We start from the raw sequence: 25,564 nt of genomic DNA on the forward strand, positions 1-25,564 counted from the left end.
TAGATATCAATAATAACTGATATCCGTATCGCGGTAGACTACACCACTGCTGTCATCCTTTACCAAGCGTTTATTCAAGTTGGATCATCTTTGGATAACGACAGCAGTCGCACTATTGGAAGACATAGTTTGGACTGTAGCCAACAAAAGCCTATTCCCGCGTTCCATTAAACATATTTGGTTTTTCATCATAGATGGTCAGACTCGCTCAGGTGGAACGGATTTAAACGTGTGCCTTTTTTTCCCATGCTGGTTTGAATGTCATTGAGAAAACAGAATTGTCAAAGATTTTTTTTCGCTAACATACTTTCTGAATGTAAAAGTAATCTAGTTTTTCAAAAGTAACTACTCCGATTACAATATTGTTTTGCTGGTAACGGATTACAGTTACCGTTTTTGTAATCCCTTACCTGTAAAAATCAGATTTTGTCATTCCTTACATGTAAGGGATTACAAAATGATGTGTAATCCGTTACTCCCCAACCCTGGGTATGCCCATTGCAGTCGAAAGGAATTCTGAAGGAAAAACCTCAGTGGCAGCAATTCAGAAAGGAACAGAACAATGTTATTATATGTATTTATGTATGTACATAGGTGTTCTTTCTAATTGTGTGGATGACAATGTTTTTGTCACTTACCTGTGTATGAGTAGTATGGCAAAGCTGAGGGCAGCATGAATAAGGCTTTTGGCTCATAGTTAAACAGTATTACTTTAAGAATTAATGATAGAATTCTGAAAGCAATTGATTGGACTTGAGATCAAAAGGTATGGCAAAGACCATATCTGAAGTTTCTGCATAATGTTATGTTCAACAATGCCTGCTGGGAGATCAGTCTTCTCTTCAGAAAAAGGTAAGGCCACTCTAAACAATTAAGATTTGATTTTCCTGTGAATGTTCAGTGAAATGTGGATCGAATAAGGCAACACAATCTATACATGAGGGGAATTTATGTACTTGTTACGTATGTTAAACCAGGGACAGTCTGTCATAGGATATTGCTGTTCTCTGTCTCATAACAGTCATTACTCTTGTCACTGAATAATTATTCAGCTGTACTGAAATGCTCATTTCTATTCATGTATTTCACTGACTGTGGTTAATACTCTATCGCCACTGGTACCATATCAGTGAATTATTGCTCACTGTAAGATCTTTGGAGCATGGCCTAAACTGTTTGGCTTATTTACTATTTATGTGTTTAAAACCTTGCTCAACCAAATGTAATTTCATTTTCCAAATAAATTATCTTGAAGGGAAGCTCATTGTCCATATTGATAATGAAAAAAGGGTGCAGATCATTGCCAATAACATGCTTACCAACGTGTTTTTACAAATGTGTTTAGGCATGCATACACATAGATGGGATTCCTCTTTAGCCCCTAAGAAGGTTATGGATCACGTCCAGCAGGTGGTGCTGGTAAAGTGCATTGACAATACAATATGAGGCCACAGCCTTTTGCCAGTAGATATTTTGTCACGTAAAAGTGCATTGTAAGTGGTCATATAAATTGTGCTATAGTTTTGTAGGTTGTACAGTTCACCAGAGGTCTGAAACCTTGTTTTGGAGGCATATTTCCAGTGGTGTGCTGCACAAATTGCCAAATTCATGTCAAACTTTTCACTTTACAATATGGGGTTACTTTGGAAAACCCCAAATCTTCCTATAGATCAAATATTGTTTAGAATAAAGGTATTGGATAATCGTATCTTTAATCTTCAATTTCAGAACACATTTTTTTTAGATTATGAACAAACTAGTGTGGATCATTTTCTGTTAAAGAACTGCCAGTATATGTGACTGAAGCACTGGCATCAATGTGCTCAGCTGTAGCGTGCATGCCAAAAGTTGAATCCATGCATGACCACGGCAAAGGTGGCTCAATGTAAGGGCTGCATCTCCATTATACTGTAATGTACTGTTAACTATTTAGCTAGTCATCCTATTGCTATATTTCTGAACAATGTTTTCAATTAACTCACAATTACGTCCTGATTATGTTGATAGGTTATTGGTTATGTCCCTATGTTATAAGCCTAGGGAGGGCTTCATTCTTGAATTGTTGCTTGGTAATAAGTACATTTCAGCAACTCCACCATACTGTATTGTTTTTACCTTCACCCTAGATGGGGACGTCACTAGTTAGCACAACCACAGTCATAATTATGGCTACACCCCGCCCATTTCTACACTTTCTCTTTTAAAAATGAGATTTGAACCTAACTTTAACCACAATGCTAACCTTATTCCTAGCCCTAAACTTAAACTAAGACTAAAAATATTATTTTGACTTTGTGGCTGTGCTATCTAGTATTCTAGTGGAAACCGCTAGACCGGGAGTGCAATACGCCCATCCTATAACCACCCAATGTAATAATTACAGTGGCCCGTCACTAGGCAGTATAATGTGTGACTGGCCAATGGTCTTTTTCTTGGCCTAGAAGGGCGCAGGGAGCTGAAGGTAACCGAGTGGCAGCGATCGAGTCCCGGCGAAGTCTGTCGCGGAGTCACCGTGAAAAACACCAACAGCCACAAAATGCCGAATAAAACTAAAAAGGAAAAGGTAACGTAATGATCGCAACATAATGGTAACAATTAAAATATTGTTGCTAAATGTTCAGAGGAAGTGGACCGTATCTCGTGATGTATTCTAATTCGCCAACTAGATTTTGTATTATTATCGTAAGGCCTAGCAGAGCAGATAATTTTTCAGACCGTGCAAATACCATCAGTAGCCAACAACATATACAAATGTAATCTTATCAAATGGTTTACATTACCCGGAATATTACATTCTTAGAAAATGGACGTAATGGATGTGATACCGATACACTAACCTAGGCCTACAGCAACAATACGTTTTAACTTGAAATAATTCATATTCTCAAATCATTTTTTGCGTTAAAGAATGTTTCGTTTTAGTAATGGCATATTGTCGTATGTTTCTCCGAATGTGTTGTCAGAATATGAACTGCGAACATCAGCCTAGGCTGATCTCTGATAGTAAGTTGACAGCTATTCTTGCATGCATTTGGTTAGACTACATTCGTTACATAAACACAAGATTATCATCAAGTTGATAGCCACAAGTTCAATGTCTCGTTCTTCCTAAGAGAATGCACTCGTCTTGTTATAATATGTCAGATCGCTTGCTACAATGTTTCAATATCGGCTTGTGCTTAGTCGTTGTCTGAGCGGTCAGTAATTGCCGTTTTTTCCCACTTAAAGGGTATTTCAAGTCTAGTTCCATACAGTATGTCTTACAAATGCAGCAGTCTTGGCCACGAGAATGCATTCTTACTGTTTTTGATGGTAAAGCAAGCCCATTGTAGCTACCTAGGGTGGAACTACCGCATTTGGGGCCCCAGGTCACCTACCCCGGTACCTACCTCCCCTATTCGACACATTTTGTCATGAAGCTGAATGCTTATGACGTGTTCATATGCTTTCTGTGGGTCCCCGACCTCCAGAAGGGCCTCTGACCTTCTTTTGGTTGGGGGCATATGCCCTGCGTGCCCATTCGGCAATACCACAGAAATGAAATCCCTGTGCATTGTGCACTCCAAAGACCAGAGGATGTGAGTTGTGTATGGTCCCATATCAATTGTGTTCTTCTTTATGAATACAGTAAGATAACTATTGTTGTCATTCACAGGAGCCAACCAAATCTGCCAAAAGTAGCACTAAAAACAGTAATGCCACTAGTGGGAAAGACACAGGAACTGAAAATGCAGATGAGGTAAGATATTATTTGATTAACATGACAGATCCAGATGGTTATTCGACAGTATTTATTTTTTCATTTTTAGCCTGCAGTTTATTTCTGAAGATGAATTGATCAAAGATTTGTGTATGTCTGTTAATCTATCATTTGAGTTTAATTTGACTTGTCTAGTTATATAAATCAAAATATAATAATAAATGGTCTGTTGAATCAGGGGCCTATGTATGCCCCCATGTAATTCTATTTGACACGGTATTTCCTGTTTCTTGATCTAGTTCTGTAGCTTGTTTTCAATGTTACATAGATAGTAATGCATCAGTGTCAATACTTGTTCCTCGCCCTGCTTAGGCCAACATTACAGAGAGAAGCTAAACATAATGTCAGGCCTTTGCATAATGACACGTATGGCTTATGTCTGTTCAGCCATATATGCCTGCTGGTTGAGTTCACAGCAGCTCCTAGGGAACATTGTTATGGGGAACATTGTTACTTTAACATTATGGTGCTTGAGATAGATCCAGACTCCAGCCGTTTAATCAGGAAGGGAGCGGCTGTCCTCTGTGTACAGACCTCTCTGTATGCAGCTGAGCTCTCTGCATAGACCACTATAGAGGCAGTACATTCTCCATAGTTTACTGCCCAGTAAAATATCCTCCTGTCAAAGTAGAAGTTAAACCTGCCTATTTTACATTTCAGTTTTTGACAAATCTAAATTAACATTCTTTAATCAGAACTCTAATTTTGTTTTGGTTAGCCAACAAGCTCTCTGAGATGGAAAAACCAGCGTGGAAAAGGTCACGCAGGTTCAGATAGCTCAGAATATGATTGATCTGGCTGTTTATGTCTGATTTGGTATGGCTAGATAAATACGATCATGAATCTTTGTAGATGACAAACACTGACCTCTTTGCCTCGGAAGTGTTTCAAATGGCCTTCCACTCAGTATGCAACAGATCATTGTTGTGACTGCTAGGCAGGTTTCTAGGATATAGTGCCCACAGATTACTCCAAGATAGCAATGTAGGCACATGCTTTATTGCTACCTGGATCCTCACAGAAACAAATGTAGCTCTTCTTACAGTTTTAAATAGATATATTACTTTGATCTTGCAGTGTTTTTTTAATCATTATTTTTCAGTGGAGCACTAACACACCTCATTTAACTAATCAACTACCTGATTCAACTAATCCAGTGCTTAGTGATTAGTTGATAAGTTGAATCATGTGTCTTAGTCCTCGGTCAGAAGGTAAATGTGTGCACAAGTGGGTCCCCAGGCACAGGGTTGAAAAACACTGATGTACAGTATAAGCCAATACTGTACGTGTTGCATCACCATGTCCTGCAACTGTACACCTCATTAACATTGGTTAGACACTGGATACCCTGCATTAGTCGCTGAGTGTGGCTTGTTAACCTCTCGCGTAAGTATTAGCCTACGTACCTTAACAAACGATAGTGTTTGCGCTCTCAAAACATCCCACAGTCCAGAGAGCGGTATTGGTGACAGGAAACGCAGGGCGCTTAGGGTTTGACGTTGCGTAGGGTGAAAGGCTATTGATTTAGTCTATTTTGAGACCAGCTCAGTCATGCAAACCGGCCATCTCTGCCATGCCTTTGGGCAAGCCCCGACATGTGTCTGATGGGAATGGTCCATAACATAACCATCACCACCCAGGTTTTCAAAAACATGCCCAGATGTGTCAATGCACTGCATGCAGACTATGCCCTGTCAAACATACATGAAATCATAAAGGTTGGGACAACAGTTTAGAAAACAACCTTTCGTCATCTCTTTTTCTTCTGGATCACTGATTGTGATAGGTGAAAGCCATAGTAGAAACGTATCCAGTCACTCCACCTGTCAAAAGGTCATACCGGAAAGAGGGGGGGGGGGGGGGGGGGTCTGATAAATCAGACTTAATTGCTGCACTTGATCTTTGCAGGCCAATATATAACATGTATTGCTCAGTTTGATGAGCATTAAGGACTCCCCTTTGATGGTCGTGTTGTTGTTCACTTTTGGATTGATCCGTTCCCGTGGCCTCGTAAGAAAGGGGAAGCCGTTTCAGCAGCTAATCAATCCTACAGATCCTCTTACTGTACTCTTACTGTACAGATCCTCTTACTGTACTCTTACTGTACAGATCCTCTTACTGTACTCTTACTGTACAGATCCTCTTACTGTACTTACTCAACCTGCAACTTTTTACAGTACTTATTTCCCTTTTACCCAGATATTTTACCCAGACCTTTTACCCAGACCTTTTGAAATAGAGTATCATTTGACACTGCTATTGAGACATTGAGAACATGGGACCATGCGTTTTTTATTAAACTTAATTTCAACAGTATACTTCAGTGATTTCATTGAATGAAATACATTTTTAACATAGAGCTAATTCCCTGAGGGAATCCCTCCTGTACTCAATTACACTGGAAATACCCCTGTAAGCATATCTGCCTGTAATGGCAGAGGGTAGAGAGGGGTTAGTGCCCAAAACAGGATGGAGAACGGGCCTTTAGGGGACAACGGCCTTACACGTGATTTGTAAAGCCAACAGGGGTGTGTATACATGGATACCAAGAGAAAACAAACATAAAAGAATACATTTTGTCTCTCTGTTTCAACATTTTCCTTAAATTCTGAAGAGGCTGAATTTGGCCTGGTTCGATTCCAGGCTGTATCACAACCGGGCGTGATTGGGAGTCCCATAGGGCGGCACACAATTGGCCCAGCCCAGGTTAGGATTTGGCCGGGGTAGGCCATCAGTGTAGATAAGAATTTTTTTCTTAACTGACTTTCCAAGTTAAATAAAGGTTACATTTATTTCACCGGAGGACGCATCTGAGCGAGCGAAACAGCCCCCCTCTGTCTCTGTATGTGTAGGCCATCTATCTGATGCAAACTGGTCATAAAGAGTATGACATCGTTGCAGCCTGTAGCATTGAATGTAAGGGAAGCAAGTGAGCATTTAGCCTCCCTTGATTAAAAAAAAGTGTCAAACAATAGCCAATCAGCGTTGAGCTAAACTGAGTGAGCTCAACTGTGAATGGTCCTAGCGCACCACAAAAGAAGTGTCAAGGGAAGCCAGTTTGACGTCACTCCTATCAAATTGCATTAAGAGCGTACAGTTGAAGTCGGAAGTTTCCATACACTTAGGTGGAGTCATTAAAACTTGTTTTTAAACCACTCCAGAAATTTCTTGTTAACAAACGGTAGTTTTGGCAAGTCTGTTAGGACATCTACTTTGTGCATGACACAAGTCATTTTTCCAACTATTGTTTACAGACAGGTTATTTCACTTATAATTCACTGTATCACAATTCCAGTGGGTCAGAAGTTTACATAAAATAAGTTGACTGTGCCTTTAAACAGCTTAGAAAATTCCAGAAAATTATGTCATGGCTTTAGAAGCTTCTGATAGGCTAATTTACATAATTAGAGTCCATTGGAGGTGTACCTGTGGATGTATTTCAAGGCCTACCTTCAAACTCAGTGCCTCTTTGCTTGACATCATGGGAAAATCAAAAGAAACCAGCCAAGACCTCAGAATTTTTTTTGTAGACTTCCACAAGTCTGGTTCATCCTTGGGAGCAATTTGCAAACGCCTGAAGGTACCACGTTTATCTATACAAACAATAGTACGCAAGTATAAACACCATGGGAACACGCAGCCGTCATACCGTTCAAGAAGGAGACGTGCTCTGTCTCCTAGAGATGAACGTACTTTGGTGCGAAAAGTGCAAATCAATCCCAGAACAACAGCAAAAGACCTTGTGAAGATACTGGAGGAAACGGTTACAAAAGTATCTATATCCACAGTAAAACAAGTCCTATATCGACATAACCTGAAAGGCCGCTCACCAAGGAAGAAGCCACTGCTCCAAAACCACCATAAAAAAGCTAGACTACGGTTTGCAACTGCACATGGGGACAAAGATCATACTTTTTGGAGAAATGTCCTCTAGTCTGATGAAACAAAAATAGAACTGTTTGGCCGTAATGACCATCATTATGTTTGGAGGAAAAGGGGGGATGCTTGCAAGCTGAAGAACACCATCCCAACTGTGAAGCATGCAGGTGGCAGCATCATGTTGTGGGTGTGCTTTGCTGTTGGAGGGACTGGTGCACTTCACAAAATAGATTACATAATGAGAAAGTAAAATGATGTGGATATATTGAAGCAACATCTCAAGGATCAGTCAGGAAGTTAAAGCTTGGTCGCAAATGGGTCTTCCAAATGGACAATGACCCCAAGCATACTTACAAAGTTGTTGCAAAATGGCTTAAGGACAACAAAGTCAAGGTATTGGAGTGGCCATCACAAAGCACTGACCTCAATCCTATAGAAAATGTGTAGGCAGAACTGAAAAGGTGTGTTTGAGCAAGGAGGCCTACAAACCTGACTCAGTTACACACGCTCTGTCAGGAGGAATGGGCCAAAATTCACCCAACTTATTGTGGGAAGCTTGTGGAAGGCTACCCAAAACGTTTGACCCAAGTTAAACAATTTTAAGGCAATGCTACCAAATACTAATTGAGTGTATGTAAACTTCTGACCCACTGGGAATGTGATGAAAGAAATAAAAGCTGAAAGAAAAAATTCTCTCTACTATTATTCTGACATTTCACATTCATTTCACTTCAAATAAAGTGGTGATCCTAACACCTCAGACAGGGAATTTTTACCATGATTAAATGTCAGGAATTGTGAAAAACTGAGTTAAAATGTATTTGGCTAAGGTGTTTGTAAACTTCCGACTTCAACTATACGTCATTGACAGAAACAACTTGAATTGTTGCATCTTGTTGTTGTGGTGGTGTTCTCCAGTGGCTAGCTAGCTGAAATTGTCCTTTTCCTAAATTAGCCATGGATGGAGATAGGGATTTGGACTGGTTTTACTTAACTCTCTGTCTTGGCCAGTGATTGTAACAGAGATTCTGATCCAATCGTGAATTCGTACATTGCCACTGTGGATGGAAGTTCAATATGTAGCTTGATGTAGAAGGCTGATGTTAACTAGCTAACGCTGCCCACTAAAGGAAGTTAGGCTAGCAAGCAAGCATTTTAGCCAGGTAGCCTAGGACAACAAAAAATAAAAGTGTGTACTGTATGACAGAGTGATAGGCCGTTTCATCAACATGAAAGAGAGGAGGATGGCATTGGCGTTTGTCTAAAAGTAGGGTGAGTCAACATGTGTTTTATATTTGAGCAAACAAACAAGCAAGCACACACATACGCACACCCACAGAAATCAGAACTGTAGACAGCCACATGATATTTAGCTTACGTTGATTGAACTAAATTGTTTTTGGTATCTTTTAGTTGTCACTATTAGACTAAGCATCGGTGATTTGATGTTGAAATGGTGCTGGAATAGTGGAGGCAGCTCCTGTTTTCTTTGCGACTTGCGGTAACTCTCCGTGGTTCTAAATCAATAGCTGTTTAGTGGTCTGAAAATGTCAGAAACATTAACTTACTTGACCATGCTGTAGGTCATGTAACTGTTTGTTACCTGCAATATTCTTTGCGGACTTCACTGGACAGAGGTTGCTCTCTGGTTTTGTGATGAAACAAAGGTGTGGTTGAATTTACTCTGCCACTTTGCCTTCTTATTGTCTCGGCCTTCGGAAAGTATTCAGACCTTGACTTTTTCCACATTTTGTTACTTTACAGCCTTATTCTAAATGGATAAAACAAACTAAAAAATCCTTAGCAATCTACACACAATACCTCATAATGACAAAGTGAAAACAGTTTTTTAATTTTTTTTTTTTACATTTTTGCAAATTTCTAAAAATGTAAAACAGAAATATCTTATTTACTTAAATATTCAGACCCTTTGCTATGAGACTTGAAATTGAGCTCAGGTGCATCCTGTTTCCGTTGATCATCCTTGAGATGTTTCTACAACTTGATTGGAGTCCACCTGTGGTAAATCACAAAGGCACACATCTGTCTCTATAAGGTCCCAAACCAAGCCATGAGGTTGAAGGAATTATCCGTAGAGCTCCTAGACAGGATTGTGTCGAGACGCAGGTCCGGGGAAGGGTACCAAAACATTTCTGCAGCATTGAAGGTCCCCAAGAACTCAGTGGCTACCATCATTCTTAAATGGAAGAAGTTTGGAACCACCAAGACTCTAAATGTCCTTGAGTGACCCAACCAGAGTCTGGACTTAAACCTGATCGAACATTGTTGGAAAGACCTGAAAATAGCTGTGCAGCAACACTCCCCATCCAACCTGATGAAGCTTGAGAGTATCTGCAGAGACGAATGGGAGAAATTCCCCAAATACAGGTGTGCCAAGCTTGTAGCATCATACCCAAGAAGACTCTAGGCCAGGGGTGTCAAAGTCAAATGGACGGAGGGCCAAATAAAAAAATCAGCTACAAGACGAGGGCCGGACTGTTCGAATGTTCATTGAAAAATTTTTAAATGACGCATATAGTCTAGTGAACCTAATTGAACCTACTGAAAACCTAACAAATATATTACAATATGATCAGATAAATAAAGCAATATTTTCTTATGGCTCTGTCAGTAATCTTTAATTTTCAACAGACACAAAAGACAAATTTCCTTTATATAAATATCCCCATAACATGAACATTAAATGAAAGAAACCGGTATTCAAGGCACCATCAGTAGACTATATTTTCTATTTTAGCAAAAGTGGGCTAAATTTACTTCAAAGAAAAAACAATAATAGCAATTTTCTATCATCCACTCAACTGAAATATTTTTAAAATATAATTGGATTGAAATACAAAAAAATAAAGTGCAAAAATCTATTAATCAAAAACAACACTTTGTTTAAGGAGAAGTAACATGCAGTGAAAACAAATATTACATTTTAACTTTTAAACTTGAACTGAGTAAAAACTCTAAATATGTGATTGCACAGTAATGTTCACTTGTTTGAGGTTGAGGGTGATACTTGGTGGTGTCCCATCTTTTCCACAAGTTCATCAATGTTCGGGGTAAGGCTCTGAGCTGAAGAAATCCTCAGAATTGAGTGGAGGTGTTCAGCAGTAAGTCGACTTCTGTGTGATGTTTTGTTCAGGTTCATCAAAGAAAACAGTTGTTCACACAGGTATGTGCTGCCAAACATAGACAACGTTTGAGCAGCCTGGATGCGCAGCTGGGGCATTGTGCCGGGAGGAAACGGGCGAACTCCGCAGCACCCACTGCCGCATATTTTGCCCTCAGTGCATCATTGCATTGGAGGTCAATCAACTCCATTTGGAGGTTTGGTGGTGAGCTTTCCACGTCAACAGCAAATGGGTTACCGAGCAGTTCCAACCTGCTTTTTGTGCTTCAAAGTCAGCAAATCGGCGTCGAAAGTCAGCGGCAAGCATACCTATTTTATCAGCCAACTGTGTGCTCGGGAACGCACTGGTAGAGAGCTTCTCTTTCATGGTCTGGCAGCTGGGAAAGTGGCTCAAATTTTCTTTCCGCATCTGCGTCTCCCACAGAGTCAGTTTGGTTTTAAATGCCTTCACTGTACTGTACATATCAGAGATGACACGATCCCGACCCTGCAGCTGCAAGTTTATTGCATTCAGATGACTCGTAATGTCACACAGAAAAGCCATTTCACACAGAAACATTTCGTCTCGGAGTTGTGTTGTGTCTTTCCCTTTGCTGTCCAAGAACAGACAAATCTCCTCACGAAGCTCGAAACATCTTTGAAGCACCTTTCCCTGGCTTAGCCATCGCACCTCTGTGTGATAAGGCAAATCACCATGCTCCGTTTCTAACTCCGTCAGAAATGCCTTGAACTGGCGGTGATTCAAACCTTTGGCTCTGATAAAGTTAACTGTGCGTGATGATGCTCATTACATGCTCCATTTTCAAGGCTTTACCGCACAACGCTTCCTGGTGTATGATACAATGATAAGCTGTCAGCTCACCTGTCGCGTTTTCCTCTTGCATCTTTTCCCGTATCTTCGCCACCAGTCCGCTCCTGTGTCCACACATCGCAGGTGCTCCGTCGGTTGTCAAACCCACGAGTTTTTCCCAAGGCAGCTCCATCTCATTTACACATCTTGACACCTCTTCATACAAATCATGCCCCGTAGTTGTGCCATGCATAGGACGTAAAGCCAAAAACTCCTCTGTCACGCTTAGGTTGGAGTCCACTCCGCGGATGAAAATTGACAACTGGGCAATGTCAGAAATGTCGGTGCTCTCATCCACAGCCAAGGAATATGCAATAAAATCTTTTCCCTTTTTCACAAGCTGCTCTTTTAGATTGATGGACAACTGGTCTACTCTCTCGGCAATGGTGTTTCTGCTCAGACTCACATTTAAAAAGAGTTGCCTTTTTCTGGGCAAACTTCGTCACAAACTTTAATCATGCAGTTTTTGATGAAATCCCCTCCGTAAATGGCCGGGCTGATTTAGCGATCTCTTCTGCCAAAATAAAACTGGCCTTGACAGCAGCCTGGCCTTGTGATTTGGCTTTTTTGAACAGAGCCTGTCGAGATTTGAGGCCTCGTTTTAATTCCTCTGCCTTTTGTAGCCTTTGTTCCATGTCCATATTCTTGTTTTTGTCCGCGTGTTTCGTTTCATAATGTCGTCTCAGATTATACTCTTTCAGTACCGCCACACTTTCTCCACACAGAAGACACACAGGTTTTCCAGCTACCTTCGTGAACATATACTCCGACTCCCACCTTGTTTGAAACCCCCGGTTCTCAGTATCCACCTTCCGTTTTGCCATTTTTGATGGGTATCTGAAAGTTAATTTTACTGTGATGCTGACGACTGCTGTGCCAATAAATATTGAAATGAAGCAGCCTACTGCTCGGTGCGTCACCTTTGCATTGTGGGAAATGTAGTATTGGTGCGTGTAAAAGATCTGCGGGCTGCCGGCTTGCTGCGGGCCGGTTCTAATAATAAATCAAGATCATCCCAGGGGCCGTAAAAAACCTTCTTGCGGGCCGGATGTGGCCCGCGGGCCTTGACTCTGACATATGTGCTCTAGGCTGTTAACGCTGCCAAAGGTGCTTCAACAAAGTACTGAGTTAAGGGCCTTAATTCTTATGTAAATGTAATATTTCAGTTTTTTATAAATTAGCAAAAATGTCAAACCTGTTTTTGCTTTGTCATTATGGGGTATTGTGTGTGTATATTGATGAGACAAAAAAAACAATTTAATCCATTTTAAAATAAGGATGTAACCTAACAAAATGCGTAAAATTCAAAAGGGTCTGAGTACTTTCCGAAGGCACTGTATCACGGTCGCGAGGCATATGAACAAACAGGTTATAGAGCAAGCAAAGGAATTATCACAACACAGGTTGTAATTTAGTTTTTTTTTCTGGCTTCCCCAGCGACTTTACCCCATGCACCGCTACTGAAAGCAAAGAGAGGGTAACTATGTAATACCCCAGAAAATACAGTTTAACCTCAACTGAACTGTTTCAGTATTACAAAGGAGTAGTTGACATTACTGCTGAATGGAGAGCAGTGTTACTCATGCATACTTGAGTCCAAACTAAGTACAAAGATGTGATTGTCCACTCGATTCTGGACCTTAGTCAGTCAGCGTGGACTGCATGAGAGCAGTACATTATTCAGTCAACCTATTTACAAGAGCAGCTGCATATCCAATGACAAGCTTGTTCAAGAACATGGATTTGCAAATAGTTTTTTTGTAGGTTAGCATAGAACTACATTTCCCAAGAGGCATTGTAGAGGGAACATAATAGTGACGTGAAAACCTAAATCCGTTCTTCTGGTCTGTGATTACACATATGTAAGTTCATTACAATCCTTGAGGAGGACATCAATTTTGTCAGGGGAGTTCAATGCTCTTGAGGTTTGTGATGAACTTCACTGCATGTAATCATGGACGTCATGAAAGGATTAGAAATTAGATTTCACAGAATCAGGACATCACTGACAATACTACTCTATTCCCTCTAGTCTATAATGTCCCAGACGGAAGCTTTAGAGAAAAAAAAAATTTGGACATGGAATTATAGTGTTTGACAGAATAAAACCCCTCTCATTCTCAACAACATGACCAGTCCTATGTTCAGGAGTCATCTCTCTGTGTGCTCCCTTTAAAACTCCAGGATAATGGTGGCACTAGACCAAGCCAATCAGAGTGTTTCTGTGGAGTCATTTACTGCTCTCTGCATGGTGACTGTAGTATGGGTTAGCAGCTAGTGAGAAACGATGTATACCAGATTGAATGGGGTTTTTGTCTACTAAGATTGATTGACTGTGAAAGTACATGTCGATCCCAAGAAATAGCAGTGATGTTTTCGGGAATGCAAATTGTAATCTTCTCAAATAGAAAACTCTGTCAAGGCTTCAGGAGGACAGATATCAAAATGTAAATGCAATACATTCAGTTCGAATAAAACATCCATCTTGCGATCTATTTTCAGTGGTTCCAACTTTTCCAAGCCTCACCGAACATCAAGCTCATTGTGATTTTCGTGTGTGTGCTGTCCACAGGCGCAGCAGCAGCAAACTGCCAGCAAGCGTCCCAGCAACAGCACCCCACCACCCACTCAGCTCAACAAGATCAAATACTCTGGCGGTCCCCAGATCGTCAAGAAGGAGCGTCGCCAGAGTTCGTCACGATTCAACCTCGCCAAGAACAGAGAGCTGCAGAAGCTTCCTGCCCTCAAAGGTATCACCAGCTAACCCCACCAGCTTCTCTGGCTGCATCCTGATTCTCCACCTTTCTCCTGAAGTGTGCTGTTCCTTTCACACATTTAAAAGTATTAGCTGGCGGAGTTTTCCACCATTTGAAATTCATGATGGAAAGTGTGCAAGTGCTAACTTGGGGAGAAAGGTGGAGAATTGGGACACAACCACTGTCCTATTCATAGATATCCTTTATGCTACCCTCGCTCCAGCCAGATCTTAAATGGGGGCTGAACGGACTGATTTGGCCTCAGTTTCAGTCATCCTCATTAAGAAATGCGACTGAGAATGACATTTGTGTCTTGGAGGTATGCTTTGATGTGGGTGTCTCGTGTGTTTGCATGTGGGAAGCGTTTGTACATTCACTCTGCCAAAACAGTACACAGTTAGTCACTCAACCTTTTAGATAACTTCAAACAGTCTAACCGGGTATTGTGTCTGGAAGTAGCCTAGACTAGCTAGGAAAATAGTCAACTTCTTTCGGCAATTAGCTTCAGCCGGCCAGTGTGCGACCGTGGCAAAATTGGTTTGACTTTGGATAGCATCTATGCGGGGCTAGTAAGGAACCCTCAATAAATGACACAATGTAAATGGAACGATATACACTTATATACACAAAACATTAGGAACACCTTTCTAATATTGAGTTGCACTCCTCAGTACAAGCTCAATTTGTCGGGGCATGGACTCCACAAGGTTTCGACCGTGTTCCACAGGGATGCTGGCCCATGTTGACTCCAATGTTTCTCACAGTTGTGTCAAGTTGGCTGGATGTCCTTTGGGTGGTGGACCATTCTTGATACACACGGGAAACTGTTGAGCGTGAAAAACCCAGCAGCGTTGCAGTTTTTGACATATTCAAACCGGGGCCTGGCACCTACTACCATACGCTGTTCAAAAGAACTTAAATATTTTGTCTTGCCCAGTCACCCTCTGAATGGCACACACACACAATCCATGTCTCAATTGTCTCAAGGCTTAAAAATCCTTCTTTAACCTGTCTCCTCCCCTTCATTTACACTGATTGAAGTGGATTTAACGAGTAACATCAATAAGGGATCACAGCTTTCACGTGAATTCAGCTGGTCAGTCTATGTCATGGAAAGAGCAAGTGTTAATGTTTTGTACACTCTGTGTATTTTTCTGTATTGACAATTTATTTCATTTTTTTCATACTTACAACAAACAAAAAACACAGTACACCAAACTATATCTAAGCCCAGTGGACCATAACCAATGCAATCCCAAAACAATAATCAACTAAACAAATCTACATATTAAACTACAAAACACAAATACATCGATTCTCTGGTCTGATGAAACCAAGATTGAACTCTGGCATGTAGGAGGGTTCTTTTTGCCCCTTCACGCCATCACACATCATTCTGTGACTAACCCGTCCTGGGTTAGTAACCTGAAGGGAGTGAAATCTATTAAAAAGGTTTAATTGTATACCATTTTCCTCAGTTTGTGACATTTTGCCCAATATTTGAAATAATATACAATCATGTATTCTTATCTATCTTGCATTGTACATACTTTTGTCACACAATTCAAGTTTTTCAAAGGTGTCATTATTAATCTTTTAACAGTATTTTGTAACAAATAAGATCATTGTACAGAGCTTGGCATTGAAAATAACATTGTTACCCTTTGACCTATGGCACCATCTAGTGTTGACACACAGGTTTTAATTAGCATATTACTCCAAAAATACCTAATTCTTGTGCAGAGTATCTCCTACCCATTTCCCCCAAATGGTTGACTGCTTCCCCACACAAATAGCAGGATTATAACATACAGAAGCATATCTTGGTCTATGTGGAGACTCTTTGATCCTTTTCATGTAATGACAACCACACTGTCCTAGAATGTCATAGAATTTGATTGATGCCCTGCATATCTGTATCATTGGCTCTTTTTTTGGGATAACATTTGGAACAGTTCAAAAGGAGCTTTTAAAACACTCTGTAACGTAACCTAAATCTCCTCAACCTTCCCCTCCAGTGCTTAGCCATTCTGGATAGTTTGAAAGCCACATTGTTCAGTGCATTAGGAAAATATTCAGACCCTTTTGACTTTTTACACATTTTGTTACGTTACTGCCTTATTCTGAAATGGATGAAATAGTTTTTTCCCCTCAATCTACACGCAATATCCCATAATGACAAAGCAAAAACTGATTTTTAGACATTTTACAAAATATATACACTACCATTCAAAAGTTTGGAGTCACTTAGAAATGTCCTTGTTTTTGAAAGAAAAGCACTTTTTTTTGTCCATTAAAATAACATCAAATTGATTAGAAATACAGTGTAGACATTGTTAATGTTGTAAATGACTATTGTAGCTGGAAATGGCAGATTTTTAATGGAATATCAACATGGGCCTCTGTACGCCTATTATCAGCAACCATCACTCCTGTGTTCCAATGGCACATTGTGTTAGCTAATCCAAGGTTATCATTTTAAAAGGCTAATTGATCATTAGAAAAACGATTTTGCAATTATGTTAGCACAGCTGAAAACTGTTGTTCTGATTTAAAGAAGCAATAAAACTGGCCTTCTTTAGACTAGTTGAGTATCTGGAGCATCAGCATTTGTGGGTTCGATTACAGGCTCAAAATGTCCAGAAACAAAGATCTTTCTTCTGAAACTCATCAGTCTATTCTTGTTCTGAGAAATGAAGGCTATTCCATGTGAGAAATTGCCAAGAAACTGAAGATCTCGTACAACGCGGTGTACGACTCCCTCCACAGTACAGCGTAAACTGGCTCTAACCAGAATAGAAAGAAGGGTGTGAGGCCCCGGTGCACAACTGAGCAAGAGGACAAGTACATTAGAGTGTCTAGTTGGAGAAACAGACTCCTCACAAGTCCTCAACTGGCAGCTTCATTAAATAGTACCCGCAAACACCAGTCTCAACGTCAACAGTGAAGAGGCAACTCCGGGAGAGGCAACTCTTGCTGATAATGGGCCTCTGTATGCGTATGTAGATATTCCATTTTTAAAAATCAACTGTTTCCAGATACAATAGTCATTTGCAACATTAACAATGTCTATACTGTATTTCTGATCAATATGATATTTGAATGGACAAAAAAAAAAAGCTTTTCTTTCAAAAATAGGAAAATTCTAAGTGACCCCAAACTTTTGAATGGCTGTATATATATATAATTTTTTTTAAAAACAGAAATACCTTATTTACATAAGTATTCAGACCCTTTACTCAGTACTTTGTTGAAGCACCTTTGGCAGCGATTACCGCCTCAAGTCTTCTTTGGTATGACGCTACAAACCTGGCACACCTGTATTTGGAGAGTTTCTCCCATTCTTCTCTGCAGATCCTCTCAAGCTCTGGCAGGTTGGATGGGGAGCGTCGCTGCACAGCTATTTTCAGGTCTCTCCAGAGATGTTAGATTGTTTAAAGTTCTGGCTCTGGCTGGGCCACTCACGGACATTCAGATACTTGTCCTGAAGCCTCTCCCTCATTGTCTTGGCTGTGTGCTTTGAGTCGTTGTCCTGTTGAAAGGTGAACCTTCGCCCCAGTCTGAGTTCGAGAGCAGGTTTTCATCAAGGATCTCTCTGTACTTTTCTCCATTCATCTTTCCCTTGATCCTGACATGTCTCCCAGTCCCTGCCGCTGAAAAATATCCCCTGACACCATCATGCTTCACCGTAGGTATGGTGCCAGATTTCCTCCAAACATGACACTTGGCACTCAGGCCAAAGGGTTTTATCTTGGTTTCATCAGACCAGAGAATCTTGTTTCTCATGGTCTGAGTCCTTTAGGTGCCTTTTGGCAAACTCCAAGCGGGCTGTCATGTGCTAAGAGCTAAGTCAGAGTGACCATCGGGTTCTTGGTCACCTCCCTGACCAAGGCCCTTCTCCCCCGATTGCTCAGTTTGTCCAGGTGGCCTGCTCTATGAAGGGTTTTGGTGGTTCCAAACTTCTTCAATTTAAGAATGATGGAGGCCATTTGTGTTCTTGGGGACCTTCAATGCTGTAGAAATATTTTGGTAACCCTTCCTCAGATCTGTGCCTCAACAATCCTGTCTCGGAGCCCTACGGACCATTCCTTCGACCTCATGGCTTGATTTTTGCTCTGACATGCACTGTCAACTGTCAGATCTTATATAGACAAACATGTGCCTTTCCAAATCCTGTCCAATCAATTGAATTTACCACAGGTGGACTCCAAGTTGTAGAAACATCTCAAGGATGATCAATGGAAACAGGATGCACCTGAGCTCAATTTCAAATCTCATAGCAAAAGGTGTGAAGACTTACATTACCGGTTAAACGTTTGGACACCACTACTCATTCAAGGGTTTTGTTTCTACGTTGTAGAATAATTGTAAAGGCAAACTATGAAATAACACATATGGAATCATGTAGTAACAAAAAAAAAATGTTAAACAAATAAAAATACTCACACTCTTGGCATTCTCTCAACCAGCTTCATGAGGTAGTCACCTGGAATCCATTTCAATGAACAGGTGTGCCTTGTTAAGTTCATTTGCATAATTTCTTTCCTTCTTTGAGCCAATCAGTTGTGTTGTGACTAGGTAGGGGTGGTATACAGAAGATAGCCCTATTTGGTATAAGACCAAGTCCATAGTATGGCAAGAACAGCTCAAATAAGCAAAGAGAAATGACAGTCCATCATTACTTTAAGACATGAAGGTTAGTCACTCCGGGAAAATGTCAAGAACTTTTAAAGTTTCTTCAAGTGCATTTGCAAAAACCATGTGCACTCATGAGGACTGCCACAGGAAAGGTAGACCCAGAGTTACCTCTGCTGCAGAGGACAAGTTCATTAGAGTTACCAACCTCAGAAATTGCAGCCCAAATAAATTATTTACAGAGTTCAAGTAACAGACACATCTCAACATTAACTGTTGAGTGGAGACTGCATGAATCAGGCCTTTGTGGTCGATTTGCTGCAAAGAAACCACTACTAAAGGACACCAATAAAAAGAAGAGACCAGCTTGGGCCAAGAAACACGAGCAATGGACTTTAGACCTGTGGAAATCTGTCCTTTGGTCTGATTTGAGATTTTTGGTTCCAACTGCGGTGTCTTTGTGAGATGCAGAGTAGGTGAACGGATGATCTCTGCATGTGTGGTTCCCACCATGAAGCATGGAAGAGGAGGTGTGATGGTGTGGGGGTGCTTTGCAGGTGACACTCGGTGATTTATTTAGAATTCAAGACACTTAACCAGCATGGTTACCACAATATTCTGCAGCGATATCCCATCTAGTTTGCGCTTAATGGGACTATCATTTGTTTTTCAACAGGACAATGACCCAACACACCTCCAGGCTGTGTAAGGGCTTATTTGACCAAGAAGGAGAGTGATGGACTGCTGCATCAAATGACCTGGCCCCCACAATCACCCAACCATTTGGATGAGTTGGACCGCAGAGTGATGGAAAAGCCGCCAACAAGTGCTCAGCATATGTGGGAACTCCTTCAAGACTGTTGGGAAAGCATTCCAGATGAACCTGGTTGAGAGATGAAGATAAGTGCAACCTCTCATTGTAAGACAAAGGAGCTGATCGTGGACTATAGGAAAAGGAGGGCCAAACAGGCTCCCGTTAACGTGGAACGGGTCGAGAGTTTCAAGTTCCTTGGTGACCACATCACCAACGAACTATCATGGTCCAAACACACCAAGACAGTTGTGAAGAGGGCACAACAACACCTTTTCCCCCTCGGGAGACTGAAAAGATTTGTCATGGGTACCCAGATCCTCAAAGTTCTACAGCTGCACCATCGAGGGCATCCTGACCGGTTGAATCACCACCTGGTATGGCAACTGCTCGGCATCTGACCGTAAGGCACTGCAGAGGCTAGTGCGTACGGCCCAGTACATCACTGGGGCCAAGCTTCCTGACATCCAGGACATACTAGGCGGTGTTAGAGGAAGGCACGACAAATTATCAAAGACTCTAGTCACCCAAGTCATCTCTGCTACCGCACGGCAAACGTTACCGGAGTGCAAAGTCTAGGACCAAAAGGCTCCTTAAACAGCTTCTACCCCCCAAGCCATAAGACTGCTGAACAACTAATCAAATGGCCACCCGGACTATTTACAATGCTGCTACTCGCTGTTTATTATCTATGCATAGTCACTTTACAAATTACCTCGACTAACCTATACCCCTGCACATTGACTCGGTACCGATACCCCCAGTATATAGCCTCATTATTGTTATGTACATTTCTTGTGTTCATTTTTGATTGATTTGATTTTAGTTTATTTAAGTATTTTCTTAACTCTATTTCTTGAACTGCATTGTTGGTTAAGGGCTTCTAAGTAAGCATTTCATGGTAAGGTCTACCTGTTGTATTCGGCTTATGTGACAAATAACATTTGATTTGAGAATGGCAAGAGTGTGCAAAGCTGTCATCAAGGCAAAGGGGGGCTACTACGTTTAAAATATATTTTAAACACTTTTTTGGTTACTACTTTATTCCATATGTGTTATTTTATCGTTTTGATGTCTTCACTAATATTCTACAATGTAGAAAATAATTTTAAAAATAAAGAAAAACCCTTGAATGAGTAGGTGTGGCCAAACTTTTGACTCGTATTGTACTTTCTTTGTTTTAAGGGATATGGGATAAGCATTTCCTTCTTTTCATAGGATTATGTGATCCATTAATATTCAAAGAGATAATCTTAAACATCACTAAAATGATCAAATGAGTGGATCGCTCCATATATTCATTGTGATGTAACCCAGAAAGAAATAGTATGTAAAATCCCAGAATGGAACAAACCATAATTGCCATGTCACTAATAATCTTTTCATTTCCCCTTTACAATAACACAACAACCAAAAACCCCTTCCCCACACATTCCATCCCTAATCCCAAATAGCAATAGGCCTATGTAAATCTCTGCCCTATATAACCCTCCCTGTGTCCCTCCTAGCTTTCCCCACTGCGAGGCCTTTATTGAATTCCCCTCTCCACCCTCCATTTCTCAATAAATCATTTTAGACGTTGTCTAAAAAATAAAATTAAAATAACTTTGACTAACTGCAGTGATACAATTATAACATTTCTATAGCATTTCCAAAAGGAACAAACAAAAAAAGACTAAATGATTGTCGTCAGTGAAGCCCCTGCCCCGAGCCCAAAGGGGAAGGACAGTAAAGACCAGGCCGGCTTGATTCCCGGGCGGACATGGAGCTGAGAACGCTTACAACAGCGTTTCCCAAACTCAGTCCTGGCTTCTAGGGCAAAAACCAAAACGTGCACCCCTTGGGGTTCTCAGGACTGAGTTTGGGGAAACGCTGGCCTACAGCCGATGCCATCTACAGCGGACATGGGAGGATCATTTAGACCCCTCAGAATTGAAGAAAGCATCATCCACGGTCTTCACCAAATAAACTAGATCATGTCACGTGTTTCAAGTTATAGCCCATGCATCCCTTCATTGCAACTCAAAATACATTTTCTATCATGCAGAAAATACAAATATAATTTGAACACTCAAAGTAGGCTGGAGAGGGTGAGAGAGGAAAGAAACATTGAGACCCATATACCATAAATTAGTCATATCTACCAACCCTCATCAATCCTTGCATTCCCTATTTATGAAATGCTCGCAACTCTTTTTTCTCTCTCATTATATATGAATTTCTACAATTTATAGTTGGTTTCAGGTAAGTCATTGAAATTTTGAGCTACTGACATTTGAAGTACTGTCCCATGTATATGATGGTGTAATTTAATCATGGTCTCTGACTAGCCCCATAGGGATATCCAAAGTCAAACCAAATTTATCATGGGCATTGTGATCGGGTTGCTTGCAGCTGCGCTCCAAATTGGTGATTTTACTTGGGTGCTGTGGACATGTGGGCATGTGGGCAAGATTGAAATGAACCCAACCCAAGGAAACTGTGGGGTACTCTACATTCATTGACACCATTTTTTTCCTATCATCTCGCAAATCTCAGTTTTGGACGAGACTGACTTTATGACCCAAATGATCCTATTTACACTTGTAGTCAATTTGGACACTAGAATAAATGTTTCTGACTCATATCGCTCTTTAAATGTTCCATATGATCTATATGAATAGTTACTGGCAATAGCTTTTGTCTGCATATTTTCATTAGATCGCTTCCACTTGCGTCAGTCATGGAGAATGATGATGCTCATTGATGTTGGCCCTTTCATCCCAGTACTTCAAAATGCAGAACTGCATGTATAGTCTTCGCTCAAATGAATCACCCACATATACAGTGGCTTCAGAAAGTATTCACACCCCTTGACTTTTTCCATATTTTGTTGTGTTACAAGGTGGGATTAAAATTTATTTAATTGTACTTTTTTGTCAAAGATCTACACAGAATTCGAAGTGGAAGAAAAATTCTAACATTTGTAAAAAATGTATGTAAACTAAAACACATCTTGATTACATAAGTATTCAACACCCTGAGTCAATACATGTTAGAATCACCTTTGGCAGCAATTACAGCTGTGAGTCTTTCTGGGTAAGTATAAGAGCTCACCATACCTGGATTGTACAATATTTGCACATTATTCTTTAAACAATTCTTCAAGCTCTATCAAGTTGGTTGTTGATCATTGCTTGACAGCCATTTTAAAGTCTTGCCATAGATTTTCAAGAAGATTTAAGTCAAAATTGTAACTTGGCCACTTGGTAAGTAACTTCAATGTACACTGAGTTAGGAACACCTGCTCTTTCCATGACATAGACTGACCAGGTGAATCAAGGTGGAAGTATGATCCCTTATTGATGTCACTTGTTAAATCCACTTCAATCAGTGTAGTTGAAGGGGAAGGATACAGGTTAAATAAGGATTTTTAAGCCTTGAGACATGGATTGTGTATGTGTGCCACTCAGAGAGCGAATGGGGAAGACAAAAATATTTAAGTTCCTTTTAAATGGGGTATGGTAGTAGGTGCCAGGCGCTCAGAAGTTTCCCGTGTGTATCAAAAATGGTCCACCACCCACAGGACATCCAGCCTACTTGACACAACTGTGGGAAGCATTGGAGTCAACATGGGCCAGCATCCTTGTGAAACGCTTTTGACACCTTGTAGAGTCCATGCCCCGATTGAGGGCAAAAGGGGTTGCAAGTCAACACTAGGAAGGTGTTTTTAATGTTTTGAACACTTTGTGTATATTTGGCCTTGTGTTTTAGGTTATTGTCCTACTGAAAGGTGAATTTGTCTCCCAGTGTCTGGTGGAAAGCAGACTGAACTAGATTTTCCACTAGGATTTTGCCTGTGCTTATCTCTATTCCGTTTATTTTTATCATAAAAAACTCTAGTCCTTGCCGATGACAAACATACCCATAACATGATGCAGCCACCATCATGCTTAAAAATATGAAGTGGTACTCAGTGATGTGTTGTATTTTCCCCAAACATAACACTTTGTATTCAAAATATATTTGCCACATTTAAGTTTTACTTTAGTGCATGTTTTGGAATATTTGTATTCTGTACAGGCTTCCTTATTTTCACTGTGTAATTTCGGTTACTATTGTGGAGTGGCCTCATGGTGAAATCTGTGAGCGTTTTCCTTCCTCTCAGGCAACTGAGTTAGGAAGGAAGTCTGTATCTTCGTAGTGACTTGGTGTATTGATACAGAATCCATCTATCAATATGTCCCCTTCTTTGCGAGGCATTGGAAAACCTCCCTGGTCTTTGTTGTTGAATCTGTTTGAAATTCACTGCTCAACTGAGGGACCTTACAATTATCTGTATGTGTGGGGTACAGAGATGATAACGTTAAACACTGTTATTGCACACAGAGTGAGTCAATGCAATTTATTGTGACTTGTTAAGCCCATTTTTATTCCTGAACTAATTAGGCTTGCAATAAGGGGTTGAACACTTATTGACTCAAGACATTTCAGCTTTTCATTTTGTATTTTTGTACAAAAACATAATTACACTTTGGCATTATTATTCTAATACAATGTGATTCAAGGTACAGAAATGCCTTGTTATTCGTGTGACTTATCAGGTATGGTCATGATAAAATGCGTAGAAATGAAAATGGATGCACAAAAGCTACTGTAATACCCAGGTTCTCAGTGACCACCACATCTCTTTCCTTCTCTCTCTCTCTCTCTCTCTCTCTCTCGGCCTGTCCCTCCTGTTGTTGCTCTGGGCTCTCCTCTCATTGAGTCTCCCCTTGTCTGGCTAAGCAGAGAGGCAGAGCAGACGGATCACAGGCAGTAATTGGATCAGCAGTGCAAGTGTCTTCGCTAAGTAGGACAGCGAAACCTCGCCATAACACACCATGCAGGCAGATTAGGCACAGCCTCCTCTTCACATTCACTCTTCAATTCAGGCTTTTTGACATACTGTACCTGGAGGATTTGCATATTTTGGTAAATTATGACTATAGTTCTAGAAGATAAATGCCAAAATCTGACATAAAAAGCATCTATTTAACAGCATATAGACCAAGTGCACAGGCTTTAGGGGGAAAAAAATAGGTTTTCTGTCACACCAAAATTCGTAGGTGTAGTTTGTAGTAGATGCTTGTTTCTTATGGTGTCAAAAAAAAAAGTGTGATGGGAACAGGAAATGTCAGTACAATTTAATACATGTTGACAGACAATTTGTTTGTTCGACATGGTGGTATCGTTTTGCGTCGGCAAGTTTGCCATTTATCAGTAGAATGAAAAAATGCAATGGAAACACATTAAACTCAGGTTTTTTATCCGGTACATGAAAACCTAAGAGCAAAAGTTGTTTTAATGTGCGCTACATCCTCACGCACATCCTTCCATCCGCAACAAAGTCAGTTTGATGGAAACACCTCTGGTGAGGAAATGCACATATTTTTCGATGCAGATTTATAATATTTGCATGAAAATCACTCTCAAATTGGATGTAAACCTCTACTTCTGATTTATTGTTCAGACATGACTGAAGCCCTTTCCCAGTTCCATACAGGGCAATTGGTTTTGTAGCAAGAAGTGCATGAGACGTGAAAACATAAAAAACACACATGAATCCCGATGATACCGAATACAAAAGTAGTACATACAGTGCTTGTGCATCAGTCATGGGTTGGCAGCCATCAATATAAATACAACAATACTATGATCAACATTAGCAGTAGCAATAGTAGGTAAGTAAAGTGCGCCATCACATTCTCAG

At 40.6% G+C, this 25,564-nt stretch overlaps 1 protein-coding gene across 2 annotated transcripts in view; it reads left to right on the forward strand.

Annotated features, from left to right (window-relative positions):
• Positions 1 to 2,426: 2,426 nt before the first annotated feature.
• LOC115135219 (serine/threonine-protein phosphatase 2A 56 kDa regulatory subunit delta isoform-like) overlaps positions 2,427 to 25,564 on the forward strand; it is a 64,985-nt gene continuing 41,847 nt past the window's right edge. The window contains exons 1-3 of one of the 2 annotated variants that reach the window (XM_029669677.2): positions 2,427 to 2,563; positions 3,656 to 3,739; positions 14,204 to 14,381. In XM_029669677.2, coding sequence (XP_029525537.1) covers positions 2,537 to 2,563; positions 3,656 to 3,739; positions 14,204 to 14,381 — 289 coding nt within the window. In that variant the 5' untranslated portion in view covers positions 2,427 to 2,536. The remainder of the gene's footprint in view (positions 2,564 to 3,655; positions 3,740 to 14,203; positions 14,382 to 25,564) is intronic. The other variant, XM_029669676.2, reaches the window with a different exon arrangement.

This window comes from Oncorhynchus nerka, linkage group LG10 (assembly GCF_034236695.1).
Source record: "Oncorhynchus nerka isolate Pitt River linkage group LG10, Oner_Uvic_2.0, whole genome shotgun sequence".
Lineage (NCBI taxonomy): Eukaryota > Metazoa > Chordata > Actinopteri > Salmoniformes > Salmonidae > Oncorhynchus > Oncorhynchus nerka.